The sequence below is a fragment of the Artemia sp. Qi Xiang Cuo genome, chromosome 11, assembly GCF_049724085.1.
Source record: "Artemia sp. Qi Xiang Cuo chromosome 11, ASM4972408v1, whole genome shotgun sequence".
Taxonomy (NCBI): domain Eukaryota; kingdom Metazoa; phylum Arthropoda; class Branchiopoda; order Anostraca; family Artemiidae; genus Artemia; species Artemia sp. Qi Xiang Cuo.
Window position 1 is genome coordinate 73574205 of NC_142804.1, and position 26846 is coordinate 73601050.

General features: G+C 36.1%; 1 protein-coding gene across 3 annotated transcripts in view; it reads left to right on the plus strand.

The window, feature by feature from the left end:
* LOC148947330 (uncharacterized) overlaps positions 1-26846 on the plus strand; it is a 142504-nt gene that overhangs the window by 103989 nt on the left and 11669 nt on the right. For all 3 annotated transcript variants that reach the window (XR_016142432.1, XR_016142433.1, XM_089097021.1), the window contains exon 4: positions 17002-18021. Coding sequence is in view for 1 of the 3 variants with exons in the window: in XM_089097021.1 (XP_088953147.1) it covers positions 17002-18021 (1020 nt within the window). In the remaining 2 variants the exon portion in view is untranslated. The remainder of the gene's footprint in view (positions 1-17001; positions 18022-26846) is intronic.

Here is a 26846-nt window from a genome sequence, read left to right on the forward strand (position 1 = left end):
AATCTCATGAAGTTTGTTGTACCTTTGCTGGGTTTAAGAGTCGTTAAACGGTGCAAATTCTCATGAAGGTTAATGAACTTTTGCTGTGTTTGAGAATCGTTAAACGGGACAAAATCTCATGAAGTTTGTTGAACTTTTGCTGGGTTTGAGAATCGTTAAACGGGACAAAATCTCATGAAGTTTGTTGAACTTTTGCTGGGTTTGAGAATCGTTAAACGGGGCAAAATATCATGAAGATTGTTGAAATTTTGCTGGGTTTGAGAATCGTTAAATGGGGCAAAATCTAATGAAGTTTGTTGAACTTTTTCTGGGTTTTATAATCGTTAAACGGGGCAAAATCTCATGAAGATTGTTGAACTCTTGCTGGGTTTGAGAATCGTTAAACGGGGCGAAATCTCATGAAGTTTGTTGAACTTTTGCTGGGTTTGAGAATAGTTAAACGGGGCAAAATCTCATGAAGTTTGTTGAACTTTTGCTGGGTTTGAAAATCACTAAACGGGGTAAAATCTCATGAAGTTTGTTGAACTTTGGCTAGGTTTGAGAGTCGTTAAACGGAGCAAATTCTCATGAAGTTTAATGAACTTTTGCTGTGTTTGAGAATCGTTAAACGGGACAAAATCTCATGAAGTTTGTTGAACTTTTGCTGGGTTTGAGAATCGTTAAACGGGGCAAAATCTCATGAAGCTTGTTGAACTTTTGCTGGGTTTGATAATCGTTAAACGGGGCAAAATCTCATGAAGCTTGTTGAACTTTTGCTGGGTTTATGAATCGTTAAACGGGGCAAAATCTCATGAATTTTGTTGAACTTTTGCTGGGTTTGAGAATAGTTAAACGGGGCAAAATCTCATGAAATTTGTTGAAATTTTGCTGGGTTTGAAAATCACTAAACGGGGTAAAATCTCATGAAGTTTGTTGAACTTTTGCTGGGTTTAAGAGTCGTTAAACGGTGCAAAATCTCATGAAGTTTAATGAACTTTTTCTGTGTTTGAGAATCGTTAAACGGGGCAAAATCTCTTGAAGCTTGTTGAACTTTTGCTGGGTTTGAGAATCGTTAAACGGGGCAAAATCTCATGAAGTTTGTTGAACTTTTGCTGGGTTTGAGAATCGTTAAACGGGACAAAATCTCATGAAGTTTGTTGAACTTTTGCTGGGTTTGAGAATCTTTAAACGGGGCAAAATCTCATAAAGTTTTTTGAACTTTTGCTGGGTTTGAGAATCGTTTAACGGGGAAAAATATCATGATGCTTGTTGAACTTTTACTGGGTTTGAGAATCGTTCAATGGGGCAAAATCTCATGACATTATTTGAAATTTTTCTGGGTTTGATAATCGTTAAACGGTGCAAAATCTCATGAAGATTGTTGAACTTTTGCTGGGTTTGAGAATCGTTAAACGGGGCAAAATCTCATGAAGTTTGTTGAACTTTTGCTGGGTTTGAGAATAGTTAAACGGGGCAAAATCTCATGAAGTTTGTTGAAATTTTGCTGGGTTTGAAAATCACTAAACGGGGTAAAATCTCATGAAGTTTGTTGAACTTTTGCTGGGTTTGAGAGTCGTTAAACGGAGCAAATTCTCATGAAGTTTAATGAACTTTTGCTATGTTTGAGAATCGTTAAACGGGACAAAATCTCATGAAGTTTGTTGAACTTTTGCTGGGTTTGAGAATCGTTAAACGGGACAAAATCTCATGAAGTTTGTTGAACTTTTGCTGGGTTTGAGAATCGTTAAATGGGGCAAAATCTCATGAAGTTTGCTGAAATTTTTCTGGGTTTGAGAATCGTTAAACGGGGCAAAATCTCATGAAGTTTGTTGAAATTTTGCTGGGTTTGAGAATCAATAAACGGGGCAAAATCTCATGAAGTTTGTTGAACTTTTGCTGGGTTTGAGAATCGTTAAATGGGGCAAAATCTCATAAAGTTTATTGAACTTTTGCTGGGTTTTTGAATCGTTAAACGGGGCAAAATCTCATGAAGATTGTTGAACTTTTGCTGGGTTTGAGAATTGTTAAATGGGGCAAAATCTCATGAAGTTTGTTGAAATTTTTCTGGGTTTGATAATCGTTAAACGGGTCAAAATCTCATGAAGATTGTTGAACTTTTGCTGGGTTTGAGAATCTTTAAACGGGGCAAAATCTCATGAAGTTTGTTGAACTTTTGCTGGGTTTGAGAATCGTTAAACGGGGCAAAATCTCATGAAGTTTGTTGAATTTTTGCTGGGTTTGAGAATCGTTAAACTGGGCAAAATCTCATGAAGTTTGTTGAACCTTTGCTGGGTTTGAGAAAAACAGTGCAAAATTTATGCTGTAGATCTAGTTTGTTGAACTTTTGCTTGGTTTGAGAGTCGTTAAACGGAGCATAATCTCATGAAGTTTAATGAACTTTTGCTGTGTTTGAGAATCGTTAAAAGGGTCAAAATCTCATGAAGTTTGTTGAACTTTTGCTGGGTTTGAGAATCGTTAAACGGGACAAAATCTCATGAAGCTTGTTGAACTTTTGCTGGGTTTGATAATCTTTAAACGGGGCAAAATCTCATGAAGCTTGTTGAAGTTTTGCTGGGTTTCTGACTCGTTAAACGGGGCAAAATCTCATGAATTTTGTTGAACTTTTGCTGGGTTTGAGAATCGTTAAATGGGGCAAAATCTCATGAAATTTGTTGAACTTTTGCTGGGTTTGAATATCCCTGAACGGGGTAAAATCTCATGAAGTTTGTTGAACTTTTGCTGGGTTTAAGATTCGTTAAAAGGAGCAAATTCTCATGAAGTTTAATGAACTTTTTCTGTGTTTGAGAATCGTTAAACGGGGCAAAATATCCTGAAGCTTGTTGAACTTTTGCTGGGTTTGAGAATCGTTAAACGGGGCAAAATCTCATGAAGTTTGTTGAACTTTTGCTGGGTTTGAGAATCGTTAAACGGGACAAAATCTCATGAAGATTGTTGAACTTTTGCTGGGTTTAAGAATCACTAAACGGGGTAAAATCTCATGAAGTTTGTTGAACTTTTGCTGGGTTTGAGAAGCGTTAAATGGGGCAAAAACTCATAAAGTTTGTTGAACTTTTGCTGGGTTTGAGAATCGTTAAACGGGGCAAAATATCATGAAGCTTGTTGAACTTTTGCTGGGTTTGAGAATCGTTAAATGGGGCAAAATCTAATGAAGTTTATTGAACTTTTTCTGGGTTTGAGAATCGTTAAACGGGGCAAAATCTCATCAAGCTTGTTGAACTTTTGCTGGGTTTGAGAATCGTTAACGGGGCAAAATCTCATGAAGTTTGTTGAACATTTGATGGGTTTGAGAATCGTTAAAAGGGGCAAAATCTAATGAAGTTTGTTGAAATTTTGCTGGGTTTGAAAATCACTAAACGGGGTAAAATCTCATGAAGTTTGTTGAACTTTTGCTGGGTTTGAGAGTCGCTAAACGGAGCAAATTCTCATGAAGGTTAATGAACTTTTGCTGTGTTTGAGAATCGTTAAACGGGACAAAATCTCATGAAGTTTGTTGAACTTTTGCTGGGTTTGAGAATCGTTAAACGGGACAAAATCTCATGAAGTTTGTTGAACTTTTGCTGGGTTTGAGAATCGTTAAAGGGGGCAAAATCTCATGAAGTTTGTTGAAATTTTTCTGGGTTTGAGAATCGTTAAATGGGGCAAAATCTCATGAAGTTTGTTGAACTTTTGCTGGGTTTGAGAATCACTAAACGGGGTAAAATCTCATGAAGATTGTTGATATTTTGCTGGGTTTGAGAATCGTTAAATCGGGCAAAATCTCACAAAGTTTATTGAACTTTTGCTGGGTTTTAGAATCGTTAAACGGGGCAAAATATCATGAAGCTTGTTGAACTTTTGCTGGGTTTGAGAATAGTTAAATGGGGCAAAATCTCATGAAGTTTGTTGAATTTTTTCTGGGTTTGATAATCGTTAAACGGGTCAAAATCTCATGAAGCTTGTTGAACTTTTGCTGGGTTTGAGAATCTTTAAACGGGGCAAAATCTCATGAAGTTTGTTGAACTTTTGCTGGGTTTGAGAATCGTTAAACGGGGCAAAATCTCATAAAGTTTGTTGAATTTTTGCTAGGTTTGAGAATCGTTAAACGGGGCAAAATCTCATGAAGTTTGTTGAACCTTTTCTGGGTTTGAGAAAAACAGGGCAAAATTTATGCTGTAGATCTAGTTTGTTGCACTTTTGCTGGGTTTGAGAATCGTCAAACGGGGCAAAATTTCATGAAGTGTTTTTAATTTTTGCTGGGTTTGAGAATCGTTAAACAGGGTAAAATCTCATGAGGTTTGTTGAACTTTTCCTGGGTTTGAGAATCGTTAAACGGGCTTTTTTGAACTTGTGCTGGGTTTGAAAATCGTTAAACGGGGCAAAATCTCATGAAGTTTGTTGAGCTTTTGCTGGGTTTGAGAATTGTAAAACGGGGCAAATTCTCATGAAGTTTTGTTGAACTGTTGCTGGGTTTGAGAATCGTTAAACGGGGCAAAATCTCATGAAGTTTGTTGAACTTTTGCTGGGTTTGAGAATCGTTAAACGGGGTAAAATTTCATGAATGTTGTTGAAATTTTGCTGGGTTTGAGAATCGTCAAACGGGGCAAAATCTCATGAAGTTTCTTGAATTTTTGCTGGGTTTGAGAATCGTTAAACAGGGTAATATCTCATGAAGTTTGTTGAATTTTTGCTGGGTTTGATAATCGTTAAACGGGCTAAAATCTCATGAAGTTTGTTGAACTTTTGCTGGGTTTGATAATAGTTAAACGGGTCAAAATCTCATGAAGTTTGTTGAATTTTTGCTGGGTTTGAGAATCGTTTAAACGGGGAAAAATCTCATGAAGTTTGTTGAACTTTTGTTGGGTTTGAGAATCGTTAAATGGCGCAAAATCTCATGAAGTTTGTTGAAATTTTTCTGGGTTTGATAATCGTTAAATGGGGCAAAATCTCATGAATATTGTTGAACTTTTGCTGATTGAACTTTTTGAACTTTTGTTGAACTTTTTGAGAATTGTTAAACGGGGCAAAATCTCATGAGTTTTTTCGAATTTTTCCTGGGTTTGAGAATCGTTAAACGGGCAAAATTTCAGGAAGTTTGTTGAAATTTTGCTGGGTTTGAGAATTGTTAAAGGGGGCAAAATCTCATGAAGTTTGTTGAATTTCTTGCTCGGGTTTGAGTAACTTTGCGGGTTTGATAATCGTTAAACGGGACAAAATCTCATGAAGTTTGTTGAATTTTTGCTGGGTTTGAGAATCGTTTAAACGGGGAAAAATCTCATGAAGTTTGTTGAACTTTTGTTGGGTTTGAGAATCGTTAAATGGCGCAAAATCTCATGAAGTTTGTTGAAATTTTTCTGGGTTTGATAATCGTTAAATGGGGCAAAATCTCATGAATATTGTTGAACTTTTGCTGGGTTTGAGAATCGTTAAACGGGGCAAAATCTCATGAAGTTTGTTGAACTTTTGCTGGGTTTGAGGATCGTTAAACGGGTCAAAATCTCATGAAGTTTTTTGAAATTTTGCTGGGTTTGAGAATCGTTAAACGGGGCAAAATCTCATGAAGTTTGTTGAACTTTTGCTGGGTTTGAGAATCGTTAAACGGGACAAAATCTCATGAAGATTGTTGAACTTTTGCTGGGTTTAAGAATCACTAAACGGGGTAAAATCTCATGAAGTTTGTTGAACTTTTGCTGGGTTTGAGAAACGTTAAATGGGGCAAAAACTCATAAAGTTTGTTGAACTTTTGCTGGGTTTGAGAATCGTTAAACGGGGCAAAATATCATGAAGCTTGTTGAAATTTTGCTGGGTTTGAGAATCGTTAAATGGGGCAGAATCTAATGAAGTTTGTTGAAATTTTTCTGTGTTTTATTATCGTTAAACGGGGCAAAATCTCATGAAGCTTGTTGAACTCTTGCTGGGTTTGAGAATCGTTAAACGGGGCGAAATCTCATGAAGTTTGTTGAACTTTTGCTGGGTTTGAGAATTGTTAAACGGGGCAAAATCTCATGAAGTTTGTTGAAATTTTGCTGGGTTTGAAAATCACTAAACGGGGTAAAATCTCATGAAGTTTGTTGAACTTTTGCTGGGTTTGAGAGTCGTTAAACGGAGCAAATTCTCATGAAGGTTAATGAACTTTTTCTGTGTTTGAGAATAGTTAAAAGGGACAAAATCTCATGAAGTTTGTTGAACTTTTGCTGGGTTTGAGAATCGTTAAACGGGGCAAAATCTCATGAAGCTTGTTGAACTTTTGCTGGGTTTGATAATCGTTAAACGGGGCAAAATATCATGAAGATTGTTGAACTTTTGCTGGGTTTATGAATCGTTAAACGGGGCAAAATCTCATGAAGTTTGTTGAACTTTTGCTGAGTTTGAGAATTGTTAAACGGGGCAAAATCTCATGAAATTTGTTGAAATTTTGCTGGGTTTGAAAATCACTAAACGGGGTAAAATCTCATGAAGTTTGTTGAACTTTTGCTGGGTTTGAGAGTCGTTAAACGGAGCAAATTCTCATGAAGTTTAATGAACTTTTGGTGTGTTTGAGAATCGTTAAACGGGGCAAAATCTATTGAAGCTTGTTTAACTTTTGCTGGGTTTTAGAATTGTTAAAAGGGACAAAATCTCATGAAGTTTGTTGAACTTTTGCTGGGTTTGAGAATCGTTAAACGGGACAAAATCTAATGAAGGTTGTTGAACTTTTGCTGGGTTTGAGAACCGTTAAACGGGGCAAAATCTCATGAAGTTTGTTGAACTTTTGCTGTGTTTGAGAATCGTTAAACGGGGCAAAATATCATGAAGCTTGTTGAAATTTTGCTGGGTTTGAGAATCGTTAAATGGGGCAAAATCTAATGAAGTTTGTTGAAATTTTTCTGGGTTTGATATTCGTTAAACGGGGCAAAATCTCATGAAGCTTGTTGAACTTTTGCTGGGTTTGAGAATCGTTAAACGGAGCGAAATCTCATGAAGTTTGTTGAACTTTTGCTGGGTTTGAGAATTGTTACATGGGGCAAAATCTCATGAAATTTGTTGAAATTTTGCTGGGTTTGATAATCTCTGACCGGTGCAAAATCTCATGAAGAGTGTTGAAATTTTGCTGGGTTTAAGAGTCTTTAATAGGAGCAAAATCTAATGAAGTTTATTTAACTTTTTGTGTGTTTTAGAATAGATCAAAGGGACAAAATCTAAAGAAGTTTGTTGAACTTTTGCTGGGTTTGAGAATCGTTAAATGGGGCAAAATCTCATGAAGTTTGTTGAAATTTTTCTGGGTTTGAGAATCGTTAAACGGGGCAAAATCTCATGAAGTTTGTTGAACTTTTGCTGGGTTTGAGAATCACTAAACGGGGGAAAATCTCATGAAGTTTGTTGAACTTTTGCTGGGTTTGAGAATCTTTAAATCGGGCAAAATCTCATAAAGTTTATTGAACTTTTGCTGGGTTTTTGAATCGTTAAACGGGGCAAAATATCATGAAGCTTGTTGAACTTTTGCTGGGTTTGAGAATTGTTAAAGGGGGCAAAATCTCATGAAGTTTTTTGAATTTTTTCTGGGTTTGATAATCGATACACGGGTAAAAATCTCATGAAGCTTGTTGAACTTTTGCGGGGTTTGAGAATCGTTAAACGGGTCAAAATCTCATGAATTTTGTTGCACTTTTGCTGGGTTTGAGAATCGTTAAACGGGGCAAAATCTCATGAAGTTTGTTGCATCTTTGCTGGGTTTGAGAATCGTTAAACGGGGCAAAATCTCATGAAGTTTGTTGAACCTTTTCTGGGTTTGAGAAAAACAGGGCAATATTTATGCTGTAGATCTAGTTTGTTGAACTTTTGCTGGGTTTGAGAATCATTAAACGGAGCAAAATCTCATGAAGTTTAATGAACTTTTGCTGTGTTTGAGAATCGTTAAACGGGGCAAAATCTCATGAAGTTTGTTGAACTTTTGCTGGGTTTGAGAATCGTTAAACGGGGCAAAATCTCATGAAGATTGTTGAACTTTTGCTGGGTTTGATAATCGTTAAACGGGGCAAAATCTCATGAAGCTTGTTGAACTTTTGCTGGGTTTATGAATCGTTAAACGGGGCAAAATCTCATGAAGTTTGTTGAACTTTTGCTGGGTTTGAGAATTGTTAAATGGGGCAAAATCTCATGAAGTTTGTTGAAATTTTGCTGGGTTTGAAAATCACTAAACGGGGTAAAATCTCATGAAGTTTGTTGAACTTTTGCTGGGTTTGAGAGTCGTTAAACGGAGCAAATTCTAATGAAGTTTAATGAAATTTTGCTGTGTTTGAGAATCGTTAAACGGGGCAAAATATCGTGAAGCTTGTTGAAATTTTGCTGGGTTTGAGAATCGTTAAACGGGACAAAATCTCATGAAGCTTGTTGAACTTTTGCTGGGTTTGAGAATCGTTAAACGGGGCAAAATCTCATGAAGATTGTTGAACTTTTGCTGGGTCTAAGAATCACTAAACGGGGTAAAATCTCATGAAGTTTTTTGAACTTTTGCTGGGTTTGAGAACCGTTAAATGGGGCAAAAAATCATAAAGTTTGTTGAACTTTTGCTGGGTTTGAGAATCTTTAAATGGGTCAAAATCTCATGAAGTTTGTTGAACTTTTGCTGGGTTTGAGAATTGTTCAATGGGGCAAAATCTCATTAAGTTTGTTGAAATTTTTCTGGGTTTTATAATCGTTAAACGGGGCAAAATCTCATGAAGATTGTTGAACTTTTGTTGTGTTTGAGAATCTTTAAACGGGACAAAATATCATGAAGTTTGTTGAACTTTTGCTGGGTTTGAGAATTGTTAAACGGGGCAAAATCTCATGAAGTTTGTTGAAATTTTGCTGGGTTTGAATATCACTAAACGGGGTAAAATCTCATGAAGTTTGTAGAACTTTTGCTGGGTTTGAGAGTCGTTAAACGGTGCAAATTCTCATGAAGTTTAATGAAATTTTTCTGTGTTTGAGAATCGTTAAACGGGTCAAAATCTCATGAAGTTTGTTGAACTTTTGCTGGGTTTGAGAATCGTTAAACGGGACAAAATCTCATGAAGTTTGTTGAACTTTTGCTGGGTTTGAGAATCGTTAAATGGGGCAAAATCTCATGAAGTTTGTTGAAATTTTTCTGGGTTTGAGAATCGTTAAACGGGGCAAAATCTCATGAAGTTTGTTGAACTTTTGCTGGGTTTGAGAATCACTAAACGGGGTAAAATCTCATGAAGTTTGTTGAACTTTTGCTGGGTTTGAGAATCGTTAAATCGGGCAAAATCTCATCAAGTTTATTGAACTTTTGCTGGGTTTTTGAATCGTTAAACGGGGCAAAATATCATGAAGCTTGTTGAACTTTTGCTGGGTTTGAGAATTGTTAAATGGGGCAAAATCTCATGAAGTTTGTTGAATTTTTTCTGGGTTTGATAATCGTTAAACGGGTCAAAATCTCATGAAGCTTGTTGAACTTTTGCTGGGTTTGAGAATCTTTAAACGGGGCAAAATCTCATGAAGTTTGTTGAACTTTTGCTGGGTTTGAGAATCGTTAAACGGGGCAAAATCTCATGAAGTTTGTTGAATTTTTGCTGGGTTTGAGAATCGTTAAACGGGGCAAAATCTCATGAAGTTTGTTGAACATTTGCTGGGTTTGAGAAAAACAGGGCATAATTTATTCTGGTGATCTAGTTTGTTGTACTTTTGCTGGGTTTGAGAATCGTCAAACGGGGCAAAATTTCATGAAGTTTTTTTAATTTTTGCTGGGTTTGAGAATCGTTAAACAGGGTAAAATCTCATGAGGTTTGTTGAACTTTTCCTGGGTTTGAGAATCGTTAAACGGGCTTTTTTGAACTTTTGCTGGGTTTGAAAATCGTTAAACGGGGCAAAATCTCATGAAGTTTGTTGAGCTTTTGCTGGGTTTGAGAATTGTAAAACGGGGCAAATTCTCATGAAGTTTTGTTGAAATGTTGCTGGTTTTGAGAATCGTTAAACGGGGCAAAATCTCATGAAGTTTGTTGAAATTTTGCTGGGTTTGAGAATCGTTAAACGGGGTAAAATTTCATGAAATTTGTTGAAATTTTGCTGGGTTTGAGAATCGTCAAACGGGGCAAAATCTCATGAAGTTTCTTGAATTTTTGCTGGGTTTGAGAATCGTTAAACAGGGTAATATCTCATGAGGTTTGTTGAACTTTTGCTGGGTTGAGAATTGTTAAACGGGGCAGAATCTCATGAGTTTTTTCGAACTTTTCCTGGGTTTGAGAATCGTTAAACGGGCAAAATTTCAAGAAGTTTGTTGAAATTTTGCTGGGTTTGAGAATTGTTAAAGGGGGCAAAATCTCATGAAGTTTGTTGAATTTTTGCTGGGTTTGATAATCGTTAAACGGGCTAAAATCTCATGAAGTTTTTTGAACTTTTGCTGGGTTTGAGTATCGTTAAACGGGTCAAGATCTCATGAAGTTTGTTGAATTTTTGCTGGGTTTGAGAATTGTTTAAACGGGGAAAAATCTCATGAAGTTTGTTGAACTTTTGTTGGGTTTGAGAATCGGTAAATGGCGCAAAATCTCATGAAGTTTGTTGAAATTTTTCTGGGTTTGATAATCGTTAAATGGGGGAAAATCTCATGAATATTGTTGAACTTTTGCTGGGTTTGAGAATCGTTAAACGGGGCAAAATCTCATGAAGTTTGTTGAACTTTTGCTGGGTTTGAGAATCGTTAAACGGGGCAAAATCTCATGAAGTTTTTTGAAATTTTGCTGGGTTTGAGAATCACTAAACGGGGCAAAATCTCATGAAGTTTGTTGAACTTTTGCTGGCTTTGAGAATCGTTAAACGGAGCAAAATCTCAAGAAGTTTGTTGAACTATTGCTGGGTTTGAGAATCGTTAAACGGAGCAAATTCTCATGAAGTTTAATGAACTTTTTCTGTGTTTGAGAATCGTTAAACGGGACAAAATCTCATGAAGTTTGTTGAACTTTTGCTGTGTTTGAGAATCGTTAAACGGGACAAAATTTCATGAAGATTGTTGAACTTTTGCTGGGTTTTAGAATCGTTAAACGGGGCAAAATCTCGTGAAGTTTGTTGAACTTTTGCTGGGTTTGAGAATCGTTAAATGGGGCAAAATCTCATAAAGTTTGTTCAACTTTTGCTGGGCTTGAGAATCGTTAAACGGTGCAAAATATCTTCAAGCTTGTTGAACTTTTGCTGGGTTTTAGAATCGTTAAACGGGGCAAAATCTCGTGAAGTTTGTTGAACTTTTTCTGGGTTTGAGAATTGTTAAAAGGGACAAAATCTCATGACGATTGTTGAAATTTTGCTGGGTCTAAGAATCGCTAAACGGGGTAAAGTCTCATGAAGCTTGTTGAAATTTTGCTGGGTTTGAGAATCGTTAAACGGGACAAAATCTCATGAAGATTGTTGAACTTTTGCTGGGTTTGAGAATCGTTAAACGGGGCAAAATATCATGAAGCTTGTTGAACTTTTACTGGGTTTGAGAATCGTCAAAGGGGTCAAAATCTCATGAAGTTTGTTGAAATTTTGCTGGGTTCGAGAATCGGTAACGGGGTCAAAATATCATCAAGATTGTTGAACTTTTGTTGTGTTTGAGAATCGTTAAACGGGACAAAATATCATTAAAATTGTTGCACTATTGCTGTGTTTGAGAATTGTTAAACGGGACAATATCTCATGAAGATTGTTGACATTTTGCTGGGTTTGAGAATCACTAAACGGGGTAAAATCTCATGAAGTTTGTTGAACTTTTGCTGGGTTTGAGAGTCGCTAAAAGGAGCAAATTCTCATGAAGGTTAATGAACTTTTGCTGTGTTTGAGAATCGTTAAACGGGACAAAATCTCATGAAGTTTGTTGAACTTTTGCTGGGTTTGAGAATCGTTAAACGGGCCAAAATCTCATGAAGTTTGTTGAACTTTTGCTGGGTTTGAGAATCGTTAAATGGGGCAAAATCTCATGAAGTTTGTTGAATTTTTTCTGGGTTTGAGAATCGTTAAACGGGGCAAAATCTCATGAAGTTTGTTGAAATTTTGCTGGGTTTGAGAATCACTAAACGGGGTAAAATCTCATGAATTTTGTTGAACTTTTGCTGGGTTTGAGACTCGTTAAACGGGGTAAAATCTCTTAAAGTTTATTGAAATTTTGCTGGGTTTGAGAATCGTTAAACGGGTCAAAATATCATGAAGATTGTTGAACTTTTGCTGGGTTTGAGAATCGTTAAATGGGGCAAAATCTCATGAAGTTTGTTGAAATTTTCTGGGTTTGATAATCGTTAAACGGGTCAAAATCTCATGAAGCTTGTTGAACTTTTGCTGGGTTTGAGAATCGTTAAACGGGGCAAAATCTCATGAATTTGTTGCACTTTTGCTGGGTTTGAGAATCGTTAAACGGGGCAAAATCTCATGAAGTTTGTTGAATTTTTGCTGGGTTTGAGAATCGTTAAACGGGGCAAAATCTCATGAAGTTTGTTGAACCTTTTCTGGGTTTGAGAAAAACAGGGCAAAATTTATGCTGTAGATCTAGTTTGTTGCACTTTTGCTGGGTTTGAGAATCGTCAAACGGGGCAAAATTTCATGAAGTTTTTTTAATTTTTGCTGGGTTTGAGAATCGTTAAACAGGGTAAAATCTCATGAGGTTTGTTGAACTTTTACTGGATTTGAGAATCGTTAAACAGGGCAAAATCTTATGAATATTGTTGAACTTTTACTGGGTTTGAGAATCATTAAACGGCACAAAATCTCATGAAGTTTGTTGAACTTTTGCTGGGTTTGAGAATCGTTAAACGGGGCAAAATCTCATGAAGTTCGTCGAAATTTTGCTGGGTTTGATAATCGTTAAATGGGGCAAAATCTCATGAAGTATGTTGAACTTTTGCTGAGTTTGGGAATCGGTAAACGGGATAAAATCTCATGAAGTTTGTTGAACTTTTGCTAGGTTTGAGAATCGTTAAACGGGGCAAAATCTCATGAAGTTTGTTGAACTTTTGCTGGGTTTGAGAATCGTTCAACGGGGCAAAATCTCATGACGTTTGTTGAACTTTTGCTGGGTTTGAGAATCGTTAAACGGGGTAAAATCTCATGAAGTTTGTTGAACCTTTGCTGGGTTTGAGAATCGTTTAAACGGGGCAAAATCTCATGAAGTTTGTTGAACTTTTGCTGGGTTTGAGAATCGTTAAACGGGGCAAAATCTCATGAAGTTTGTTGAAATTTTGCTGGGTTTGATAATCGTTAAACGGTGTAAAATCTCATGAAGTATGTTGAACTTTTGCTGGGTTTGGGAATCGTTAAACAGGGCAAAATCTCATGCAGTTTATTGAACTTTAGCTGGGTTTGAGAATCGTTCAACGGGGCAAAATCTCATGAAGTTTGTTGAATTTTTGCTGGGTTTGAGAATCGTTAAACGGGGCAAAATCTCACGAAGTTTGTTGAACTTTTGCTGGGTTTGAGAATCTTTAAATGGGGCAAAATCTCATGAAGTTAGTTGAACTTTTGCTGGGTTTGAAAATCGTTAAACTGGGCAAAATCTTATGAAGCTTGTTGAACTTTTGCTGGGTTTGATAATCGTTAAACGGGGCAAAATCTCATGAGGTTTGTTGAACTTTTGCTGGGTTTGAGAATCGTTAAACGGGGCAAAATATCATGAAGTTTGTTGAACTTCTGCTGGGTTTGAGAATCGTTAAACGGGGCAAAATCTCATGAAGTTTGTTGAACTTTTACTGTGTTTGAGAATAGTTAAACGGGGCAAAATATCATGAACTTTGCTGAACTTTTTCTGGGTTTGAGAATTGTTAAAGGGGGCAAAATCTCATGAAGTTTGTTGAAATTTTTCTGGATTTAAGAATCGTTAAACGGGGCAAAATCTCATGAACTTTGTTGAACTTTTACTAAGTTTGAGAATCGTTAAACAGGGCAAAATCTCATGAAGTTTGTTGAACTTTGGCTGGGTTTGAAAATCGTTAAACGGGACAAAATCTCATGAAATTTGTTGAACTTTTACTGGGTTTGAGAATCGTTAAACAGGGCAAAATCTCATGAAGTTTGTTGACCTTTTACTGGGTTTGAGAATCGTTAAACGGGGCAAAATCTCATGAAGTTTGTTGAACTTTTGCTGGGTTTGAAAATCGTTAAACGGGACAAAATCTCATGAAATTTGTTGAACTTTTACTGGGTTTGAGAATCGTTAAACAGGGCAAAATCTCATGAAGTTTGTTGACCTTTTGCTGGGTTTGAGAATCGTTAAACGGGGCAAAATCTCATGAATTTGTTGAACTTTTGCTGGGTTTGATAATCGTTAAACGGGGCAAAATCTCATGAAGTTTGTTGAACTTTTGCTGGGTTTGAAAATCGTTAAACGGGGCAAAATCTCATGAAGTTTGTTGAACTTTTGCTGGGTTTGAAAATCGTTAAACGGGGCAAAATCTCATGAAGTTTGTTGAGCTTTTGCTGGATTTGAGAATTGTAAAACGGGGCAAATTCTCATGAAGTTTTGTTGAACTGTTGCTGGGTTTGAGAATCGTTAAACGGGGCAAAATCTCATGAAGTTTGTTGAAGTGTTGCTGGGTTTGAGAATCGTTAAACGGGTAAAATTTCATGAAACTTGTTGAAATTTTGCTGGGTTTGTGAATTGTCAAACGGGGCAAAATCTCATGAAGTTTCGTGAATTTTTGCTGGGTTTGAGCATCGTTAAACAGGGTAAAATCTCATGAGGTTTGTTGAACTTTTGCTGGGTTGAGAATTGTTAAACGGGGCAAAATCTCATGAATTTTTTTGAACTTTTGCTGGGTTTGAGAATCGTTAAACGGGCAAAATTTCAAGAAGTTTGTTGAAATTTTGCTGGGTTTGAGAATTGTTAAAGGGGGCAAAATCTCATGAAGTTTGTTGAATTTTTGCTGGGTTTGATAATCGTTAAACGGGCTAAAATCTCATGAAGTTTTTTGAACTTTTGCTGGGTTTGAGAATCGTTAAACGGGACAAGATCTCATGAAGTTTGTTGAACTTTTGCTGGGTTTGAAAATCGTTTAAACGGGGCAAAATCTCATGAAGTTTGTTGAACTTTTGTTGGGTTTGAGAATCGTTAAATGGCGCAAAATCTCATGAAGTTTGTTGAAATTTTTCTGGGTTTGATAATCGTTAAACGGGGCAAAATCTCATGAATATTGTTGAACTTTTGCTGGGTTTGAGAATCGTTAAACGGGGCAAAATCTCATGAAGTTTGTTGAACTTTTGCTGGGTTTGACAATCGTTAAACGGGGCAAAATCTCATGAAGTTTGTTGAAATTTTGCTGGGTTTGAGAATCACTAAACGGGGTAAAATCTCATGAAGTTTGTTGAACTTTTGCTGGGTTTGAGAATCGTTAAACGGAGCAAAATCTCATGAAGTTTGTTGAACTATTGCTGGGTTTGAGAATCGTTAAACGGAGCAAATTCTCATGAAGTTTAATGAACTTTTGCTGTGTTTGAGAATCGTTAAACGGGAAAAAATCTCATGAAGTTTGTTGAACTTTTGCTGTGTTTGAGAATCGTTAAACGGGACAAAATCTCATGAAGATTGTTGAACTTTTGCTGGGTTTTAGAATCGTTAAACGGGGCAAAATCTCATGAAGTTTGTTGAACTTTTGCTGGGTTTGAGAATCATTAAATGGGGCAAAATCTCATTAAGTTTGTTGAACTTTTGCTGGGTTTGAGAATCGCTAAACGGGACAAAATCTCATGAAGATTGTTGAACTTTTGCTGGGTTTGAGAATCTTTAAACGGGGCAAAATCTCTTTAAGTTGGTTGAACTTTTGCTGGGTTTGAAAATCGTCAAACAGGGCAAAATCTCATGGAGTTTGTTGAACTTTTGAATTTCGGTTAAACAATATAATTTTGAATGCAGATGTAACTTCATATTGACAACCCAAGCAAAATTTTCGTATCTCACAAATTTTTATAAAATAAAACAGGAAATCCTGAAGTTCTGATCTTTTCTATAATTTTCGCTTTTGATATCGTTTATATTTAGACGTTTAATGTCAAGAAAAGTAAGCAAGAAGACACGCACTCTTCTATATCCAAAAATGAGCTGTGCACTAAGAAATGAAAGTTAACCCAACGAACCGTTTCACGGATGATAATTAACCGCAGCAAAAAGCCCACCAAAAGTGTTAATACAGGTAAAAAAAAAAACATCTGGAGACAGACCTCAACGATTACTTCGTACGTGTTGAATTTATTTCAAAAGTTCCCTAATTACGTGTTGACCTTCCGAATAATAATTTAAAATAATCATAACGCACATGCAAACGCGGGTGGGAGAATACACATTTATTTCCGGCGAAACATAGTTGCTATTGTTAGTCCGCAACTTTAACTTATGGGTAAGAGTTGCTTCAACATTCCATGGGGCCTTTGCGCCGTGAGTCTAGCTAAATCTGTGAACGCGTGTAATCGTTCTTGTACAGGTGATTATATTTATTATAATCGGTAATTTGCCATCATAATCATATTAACGATTTGTTTTTAAGTTTTTTTTGGTTATCCTCTACTATGGTTTCAACCATAGGCAGTTTTTATGATTATATTTATTTTAATAATTACAAGTTTATGTTAATTTATTTAGTAATTTATATTATAATCTTTTTAATAATTTTTGATTGCCCAAGATTTCTGTTTACCATTTTTTCATAGTTTTATGCATTAACAATATTCAGAATTATATTTCTGATTATTATCATATCAGTATATTACGTTGTGTACCTTGTTATTTACAATGCAAATTGCTAACCCCTCAATTTGTTTTTATTTTACCCTCTATTTTTGAGAGAGATATACTTATTAAACCAAAGAACAACATCAGTATTAACAGCCACCCCGAGAAAATATTTGATCTTGCTGGTTCACTCTACTTAAGTCTATGGATTGCCCTCCCCCGTCCTTCATGATTTATTTTTTTAAATATTTGGCAGTATATTTTTTTAGAGACAATAGTGGCTATTGATATTTTTCCTGATTTTAAATTATCTTCTATTCAAGGTGTTTAAACTTAATCAAAATTTGATATAATTCTTCTAGGAATCAAAAATGTCACGGAGTGTTGACGCAAGTGACAGTGGTACGATATATTGCCAAGTCGCTGCTGCATACGAGAACGATAGGAAAATTACAATTGGTGAAAAAGATAACGAAAGCAGAGAAAATAGTGTACTGTACGATGATGAAAATGAGAACTGTTCACTGCGTAACGATAGAGATACAAGCTATACGCTGTACAGTGATGAAAACGGTACACTGCATAAAAACGATAGTGAAGCGATCAAACATGATAAAAGTGTCGAAAACGGTGCATCCCATAATGATAGAGATGAAAATGGCATAATTCATAAAGATGGAAGTGATACACTTTGTAAAAACGATAGCGAGATGTTAAATCATGAAAAGGGAAATGGAATCTTTTCTGTTTTCTTCAAAGAATGTAAAATTGAGTCAAAAGAAAGCGATAACAATGAACATTTGGTATCAGAAATCTCAGATAAAGTTAATTTGATTGATGTAAAGCATGAGATTAGGACTGAGCCAAATACCTCTAGAATAAATGGCATTATAAGTGACTGTAAGCAGAGACGCTACTTGACCCTTTCTTTACAAACAAATAATCAGCCTGGAAAAAAGCACATTTGCAAAGCATGTTCTAAGCATTTCTCGTCCAAGCAACGACTTGAAGACCATAGGAGTATCGCACACGAGTCAGCTGTTTTTGTTTGCGAATTCTGCAGTAAGTCTTTTTCTCAGCGGAGGACACTAACAGTTCACAAGCAGCTCCACACAGATGGAAAAAATAAAACGTGCGAAGTTTGTGACCTAGTTTTGCCAATATCCAAAATAAAACGACACATGGTAAAACATACGACTGAGAAGAAGTACCGCTGCAGCGTATGTGGGCTCAACTTCAAAAGATCACCTGATTTGAGCTATCACATGGCAAGCAAGCACAGCGAGGGAGGCTATGTTTATGTGTGTTTTTCGTGTGGTTATACAGCACATTCGAAGAGTAGCAGATCCAGGCATGCGAAAAAGTGCTCTGCGCACCTTAAGGTAAATTCCCTTCTTTATTATCTACCACCGCGGCGTATGGTAATCCGTCTTTTGCTAACATATACCCATACCTGCTTCTTCAGGACACTTTAATCTCTAAATGGCCAAACCGAAGTCCAAACTAGAAAGTCTATAAAAGGCCTCACTTTCAGCGTATCTGAAAGCATGGCATCATTGAAAAAATATAAAAAAATGACAGAGAAAGGTTAAGAAACAATGTTTACTTACCCCTAAAAATTTAAGTTTTGTGAGAACCGCGGTTCGAATTTGAGACGCGTGGTTTGAACTGGGCCTTGCGGTGCAGTGTCTGAAGCTAGCACCACTCGCTGCTTTTGTTGGTGCTAATGCAAAATTGAGACTGGTATATGTCATTTTTAAAGTAACCATGAGACTGGTGGATTCGAATGTTCACCAGCTTTGTTTTGTTTATTATTAAAATGGAAATTATTAGGCTACTACTCCATTGGAAAGAAAATAGTCTGTAGTGAATTCATGAGCTCTGGGTGTTTACTAAACATAATCTGATCCGCTATAGCCAGAGGTGTGATCAGAGTTTTTGTTTCAGAGGGGCTTAGAATTTAGCAGAGGGAGCGAAACATGATAAAATTACTTAATCCAGTATATAACCTAAAACTAGACATTTTTATGGTTGTTCGCGTTTCAGGGGAGTCTAAATGAACCTCAACCCGCTTGGTATGCTACTTACTGCAGCATCCCTTGCCTTTTCTAATTTTACTACATACTAAAAATTGTGTGTCAAGTGAATTGAATTGTATTTTCACGTTTATAATCAAGTTACAAATTCTTTTGAAACTTATGTTCCAAACTTTATGCACACATTTCTATAAATAATTTCTAACTATCTCTTTAGCTTAGAACCTACTTATTTGTTTTATCTTGTTTTTATATATTTGTGTAGCATTATGTGAAGTATTATGACTGAGTGCATATCATAGGCAGTGCAGCGTAATAGCCGGGCCTACGCAAAGAGCGCTATGGGATTCAGTGTTTTATTGTTTTTTTTGTTGTTTTTTTGCCCAGACCACCGTTTATGGAAGTAGTTGTCTTAGAAATTTTAGAGAGGGTTCATTCGATTGGAAGTTGAAAGCTCTAAAGTCTTTTTTAGGGTCGATAGTGATTGGAGGATGAGTCCCATCCCTTACCCCATTTAGCTATATCTGTCCTAGCCCCACAGCCCCTGGGGAAAGATCTGAAAATTATTCAAGTTGCTCAATGTTTAAAATAGGTTTTGCTACTGGGAAGGGGCTTGTTTAATCCTGGATCTCCAAAATATTAAAGTTATCAAGGTGAAACTTTCATGGAATTTTGAAGCGGAAGATGAACTAAATCAAAACTCACTATGTGCATGCTTGCAGTTAAAAAGGCGTATTTACAATGTATTAGGAACGGCTGAGGATATTAAGTCGCAAATAGCAGGGCATGTTGGGAGAAAGGCAAGGAGCGGATGAGGATATTAAGTTGCAAATTTCTGGGCATGTTGAACTTATCAAAAGACGCTTCGTGCATTCAGGTTATCAAAAGGACGTATCTGCAGTATTTCAGGGATGGCTTAGGGTATTCAGTTGGAACTTCCTGGACATGTTGAGGGGGATATAAAACTAAGTCAACGGTACGATTTGTATCCAGGTTGTCAAACGCGTGTACCTCCATTATCTCAGCAACAGCTAAAGGTAATAAGTTAAACTTTCAGGGAATATCGAGGAGGGTGGTGAACTAAATCAAAAAGCACTATGTGCATCCAGTTTGCCCAAAGGGTGTATCTGCAATATCTCTGAAACAGCTGGGGTTATTAAGGACAGCTTAGAATATTAAGTTGGAACTTTCAAGTAAAGCTAAGGGGGATTTTAAGCTAAATCAAAAGGCACTATATATATCCGGATTGTTGAATGGTCGTATTTTAAATGTCAGAAGAACAGCGAAGGGTATTACGTTGGAACTTACAGAACATGTTTTCACAGGTGTTAGATTAAAGCAAAATACAGTGGATGTGTCCAGGTTATCACAAGAGCGTATCTGTATTTATCTCTGGAACAGCTAAGGGCATTTGAAAAACAAAAGACAATATGTGCTTCCAGGTTGTCAGGTTCGAAAGACTTCAAGTGCATCCAAGTCATAAAAAGAGCATATAGGCAATATCTCAGGAACGGCTTAGAGTGTTAAGTTGAAACTTTCAAGGAAAGTTGAGGGGAATGTAAAACTAAATCCAAAAACACTGTGTGCACCTAGGCCGTTGAAAGAGCTTATCTAAAATATCTCAGGAACGGCTAACGGTTTTAAGTTGCAGCTTTGAGGGGATGTTGAACTAAATCATTTTCACTGTGAGTCTCTAGGTTGCAGTAGGGCCTGTTTGCAGTATCTCAGAAATGGCTAAGTTTAAACTTTGGGGAATATTGAGTGGGATGTTGAATTAAATCTAAAGACACTGTGTATCCAGATTGTTAAAAGATGGTATGCGTAATATCTCCAGTATGGCTAGGGGTCTAAATTAAGTGATTAAAGTTCCCAGCTGAAACTTTGAGGGAATATTGGGTGGGGGGGTCAATAATGTTTTACATTTTGACTCTTGGGGGGGGGGGGGTAAATTGGCTTATCGAGGGCATTAAATGTCTGTAAAATGTGTGGTTGAATTTGTTTTTAGTATTTGTTCTTTTTGGTGCTTATCCGCTTAAAATTTCTTGCAACGAAGACACTACAATTTAAGTTTCAGGACCAAGAGAAACTCAACCTAAAACAAATCTAATTACATTGATTATTTACAGCCTATTCTGGTTTATTTATTTTTGACAATAAATCAAAAGTTATTTTAATACATGAGCGAAAAATGTATTTGGTTGAAAAAAAACAACAACAAGTAGTTGACAAAATAAGATAAGAATCATATAATAAAACTATAGATCAGTATTCGTCTATAGCCTATTGTAACTGCCGGTTGTAACAGGCTGAATATAACAGCTTATTAATGGTTGTAATAGGATGTGGGGCAAGATACCTTCAGCTCTGTAGAAAGTCAAATATTAAGTGAATTTTCAATCCTTTTATTCGAATAATTTTTCACCTCTTTCCATCCTCTTGAATTTCTATAATTAACTTTTATTAAATTTTGTTACAAAATTGTGCCCAAATTATAAATAGCAAGCCAAAATCTTTAGCGAACTTTTGTCAAAAAAACGTTGAGCCACATTAAACAAAAAACTAGCAGAAGTAAAGTAAAAGGATCATTCAAACTGTAAGATTAACAGAGATCACTCTTATGAATAAATTATACCCTATAAAATAGAAACTGCAATGAATAATAAATTCAACCTAAAACAAACAGAATGTATCACATACAAAAGTAGGACTAACGCCCTCTTATTTTTCTAAGCATAGAGTGTAACAAAATTTATTTTAAATATGCTCTCTTTTGTAAAGTTTATATATCCTAAATTGCTGAGATTTCTAGAATAATAATGGAAAGTGTATTAGCAATGGAATATAAGTATACCAAATGTTTGACTACTTTTCTTATAAGGGGATATATGACATTTTTGCATGATTATTTAGTCCTGTATGATTTTGTGTTTAACATAAATTTTTTAACGTAAAAAGGAGAAAGGAGAGTAAAATGTAAAAAGTAGAAATAATAAGGTGTAAAGAAGAACTTCCAGCAAATAACTGCACTATTCAAATACTAAAATCAATTAAAAAGATAACAGATTTATTCTTCAAATGGTTGAAGGGGTGGGGCTCGTCTCTTTTTTATAGTTATTTTTACATATTGTGACTACATCCGGGTTGTAAAATATTTTTTAAGTTCATTTGGTGAGGCTAAACAGATGCCATTAATTCTTCTGGGGCAAATTCTAGATGAGTGGCTTTTCTGTATCTTGGAAAGTAGGTTAGTCACGAAGATGAAAAAAATTTCGGGAATGATTCAGAGCCTAATTTATGTTTAAGGAAGGTGTTTTCAAACACCTCTCTCTTATCGCTGCACTTTCCCTATTCCTAATGCTTAAAAGAAATAATAGAAGATAGTCGAACTGAATATACTGAATATTTTCGTTGCAGCGGTAGCTGCAGCCAATTAAATCTCAATTTTGGGTTGAGTCTGTTTGCCGTCACTATGGGTTTTTCAAATTCAATTCGAAGGGATTTAGCAGGATTGGGTTTCTAACGTTGTTGGGTATGTCAAAGCGTTTTTTATTTTATTTTTTTTTTTAGCAAAGGGGTATATGTTTTGTTTTGTCTTATTTTTTTTATAAAATATTTAAGACCTCGCATATCAGGATTTAGCGAATATATGAGTTCTTAAATCATTTTCTTCGTCCATCATTTATGGTGTAGATCTATTTCTGTGAGATATATTTCTATAGCTCAGAGCTTGTTCAAGGTCATCAAAGGTCAATGCCCTTTGGAGGAGGAAGGGTCTGAGGTAGACGCATCAAAATACTTCGATGGGAAATAATTCAGGCTCTGAATCCGTTTCCAAAATTTATTCACCTAACTCAGCTAGTTGCCAAGATAGAGAAACCTCCTCATCTAGAATTTTATTAATCCTTGTCAAAAAGGTGTTCTACTCTCTTATTTATTTAATATCTATAGATTCCAGCTTGATTATATTCTGTAAAGGGGTAGGTAAGGGGGCTTTCAAATTGTTACTGATCACCTTGACAAGTGTTAAATATCTTAGTTTTATGCTGAATTTACTTCTTTCATCTTTAGAAAATCAAAAATGTACCAAAAAAAACACAATTTTGAAATATTTCGAGGAACTCTTTGCTTGTCCTACATACTTAAACTTACTACATACCGAGACCCCCCCCCCCCCCCCCCCCCCCGAATCTTACAATTTTTTTCTAATGGCCATGATAACTGCATTTCAACCCACTTAAGCCGAATAACAAAGATATGAAACAGAACTACAGTGCACCAATGTCAATATTGAGTTAATACTAGAAAAATACTAAAGAAATGTCATAGTAGTGTAGTATATTTCTTATTGTTGACTACAAACATCGTGTCTCGTTGCCGTTATGTACATACCTTTTAATTTACTGAAAGTAATTAAATGAAAATGTTTTTGTAAATGGTAATTACACAAAAATTACTATGCCAATATTAGTTTGCTTATATTTTTGGATAAGATTTGACGTACGATAATAGTCATAATAAAAACCCTGGATGTTTTAAGGGGGTTTGCTGTGTTAAAAAAAGGGTATAGAAAGTAAACAGAAATGGTCATTAGTCAAAGCTGAGAGTTTGTCTGTAAACTTTTTTTTAACAGGTTATAACTGCCATATTCTCTAAGCCTGTTAATGCACATATTCATTCTTATAATTATAATTATATTTATTTTCACCAACAATTTATTCTTATAATCTTATTTACAATTTCTCACTCCCGGGATTTCATTTATCCTCTTTAGCCGTTGCAAGCACAAATTTTTTTTTCTGATTATATTTGTGATTGTAATTATACTATGTTATCTACCTTGTTATCCTCATAATGGAATTTACCTGCCTCTCAATTCGGCTTAATTTTACCCTCCACTGTGTTTTGATAGTTCACCCCGCTTTTAGCTTTCATTGGAAGATGAGTTTGCCCATTTATCCTAAGATATTTTAATTTACTCCCATGGATTGGATGGTTCTTTTATGGATATTAATTTAAACAAACTTTTTCCACAAAATAAGTTTTTCAAAGAAAAGTAAATAACTCCATTAAACAAAAAATTAGCAAAAATAAAATCAAATAATCTACCAAGCTCGAAACTACCACAAATCAACATCGATAAATAAATAAAACCCAAAACGAACAGAAATTACAATAAACAACCGATTCAAACTCAAAATGAGCAGAAATTAACATAAGTTGGGTGTAAAACCCCTGTGCCTTCCCAAGGCCAGATCAAAATTTGCTCTTTACAGAAAAAATTATAAATGTTTTTACTTTTATAACTTTAATAAATCAAGTAATTTTAACATATTTTGATTACTAAATATCAGTATAGCCTATGCATATGAAACTGAAAATTCACATTAATTTTTATTTTTTCATTAAAGTGCAAATTTTGTTCTGGCCTTAGGAAGGCACACGGGTTTGGCGCCCAACTTTTGTTAATTTCTGCTCATTTTGAGTTTGACTCGGTTATTTATTGTAATTTCTGTTCGTTTTGGGTTTCATTTATTTATCGATGCTGATATGTGGTAGTTTCGAGCTTGGTAGATTATTTGTTTTAATTTTTGCTAAGTTTTTGCTTAATAGAATTATTTACTTTTATTTAAAACACTTATTCTGTGGAAAAAGTTTTTTTTTAATTAATCTCTCTTCATTTTATTTTGACACAGCCTTTTCAAGGAAATAGAAAATAGTATTCAAAATCTTTTTGTTTGTAAAGACTTTATAATTTGGCCTTCTATTTGTATATTGGAGAGAATTTTTCAGTAATTTTTAACAACATACACCCCTTTAAAAATCTGGACACAAATAGTACTGTTTAATTTAGTTTCATGCCTCCTCTAGTTGACCTGAAATGGAAAAATTGATACCATTCACAAAAAAATCTGTTTGCTTTCTTTGATAGCTTAAATACACTTACACTATTTTGATTTGGTTAAATTTTAAGAGCATAAGTAGCCTCGAAAGTTTGAACATAATACCCTCAGTCGTTCTTAGGATACAGCTGAGATACCTTATTGGGAATTAGTATTATCACAGTGCATCTTGATTTAATCTTAAGGCAACATTTAGTTTTTAAACATAATGGGCCAATGGGACGGTGGGAGTGGAAGGGGGATTAGTTGCCCTCCAATCACTTTCGAATATTAAAAAGGGCATCAACCCTTTCTATTTTTAATCAAATAAGCCTTTTTCGAAGTTCCCACGACAACTCCTTCGATACGAAGTGCCCTGGTCTAAACAACAACAACAACAAAAAATATTACTAATCACTTTCGACTATTAAAAAGGGTACTAGCCTTTGAATTTCCAATCGAAATCGAATTGGCCTTTTTTGAAGTTTCTACGACAACGCCTTCTATAAAAACCTTATATGCGCCCAGGGCATAACTTAAAACTCTTGCCCTGAGAGTTGTGGGGGAGTGTCCTTCTCAAAAACATATTTTCTATCTGGAAATCAACTAGCCTACGCTAAACAAAATGGCTATATCAAAATTTGGATTGGATGTGTTTGGGTGAATGATGGACGTGGGGGGGCTAGTTACCCTCCAATCAGTTTCTACTATCAAAAAGGGGACTAGCCCTTTGAATTTCCAATACATGAGCCCATTTTGAAGTTTTTATGACAACTCCTTCTATAAAAACCTTATATACCCCAGGACATAACTTAAAACCCTTGCCCTGAGGGTTGTTGGGGAGTGTCCTCCTCAAAAACATATTTTCTATCTGGAAATCAACTACGCTGAAAAAAATTGCTATATAAAAATTTTGATTAGATGTGTTTGGGGGAATGATGGGCGTTGGGGAGGGGCTAGTTCCCCTCAAATCACTTTCTACTTTTAAGAAGGGAACTAGCCCTTTGAATTTCCAATCGAATGAGCCTGTTTTGAAGTTTCTACGACAGCGCTTTCTTATAAATCCTTATATGCCCCCAGGTTATAACTTAAAACCCTTGCCCGGAGGGTTGTTGGGGAGCGTCCTCCTAAAAAACATATTTTCTATCTGGAAATCAACTACGCTTAAAAAAATGGCTATCTCAAAATTTTGATTGGATGTTTTTGGGGGAATGATGGGCGTGGGGGGGGGCTAGTTGTCCTCCAATCCCTTTCGACTTTTAAAAAGGACACTAGCCCTTTGAATTTCCAATCGAATGAGCCTGTTTTGATGTTTCTACGACAATGTCTTCTATAAAGACCTTATATGCCCCGAGGGCATAACTTAAAACCCTTGCCCCGAGGGTTGTGGGGGAGTCCTCCTCATAAAGATATTTTCTATCTGGAAATCAGCTACGCTGACAAAATGGCTATCTCAAAATTTTGATTGGATGTGTTCGGGGGAATGAGGGGCGTGGGGGGAGGGGCAAGTTGCCCTCCAATCACTTTTGAATTTGAAAAAGGGTACTAGCCATTCGAATTTCCAATGGAATGAGCCTGTTTTGAGTTTTCTACGACAACGCCTTCTAAAAAAGCCTTATGTGCCCCCAGGGCATAACTTTAAACCTTTGCCCTGAGGGTTGTGGGGGAGTGTCCTCCTCAAAAACAAATTTTCTGTCTAGAAATCAACTACGCTTAACAAAATGGCTATCTCAAAATTTTGACTGGATGTGTATGGGGGAATGATGGGCGGTGGTGGGGGGCTAGTTGCCCTCCAATCACTTTTGACTATTAAAAAGGGCACTAGCCCTTTGAATTTCCAATCGAATGAGCCTGTTTTGAAGTTTCTACGACAACGCCTTCTATAAAAACCTTAGATGCCCCCAGGGCATAACTTAAAACCCTTTCCCTGAGGGTTGTGGGGGAGTGTCCTCCACAAAAACATATTTTCTATCTGGAAATCAACTACGCTGATCAAAATGGCTGTGTTGGGGGATTTTGATTGGATGTGTTTGGGGGAATGATGGGCGTGGGGGGGGGGGGGGGGCTAGTTGCCCTCCAATCACGTTCGACTATTAATAAGGGCACTAGCCCTTTGAATTTCCAATCGAATGAGCCTGTTTTGAAGTTTCTACGACAACGCCTTCAATAAAAACCTTATATGCCCCCAGGGAACACCTTAAAACCCTTAACCCGTGCGTTTTAGGAGAGTGACCACCTAAAGAACTTTTTTTGTATTTGGTACTCAAATAGCCTACGCTGACCAAAATGACT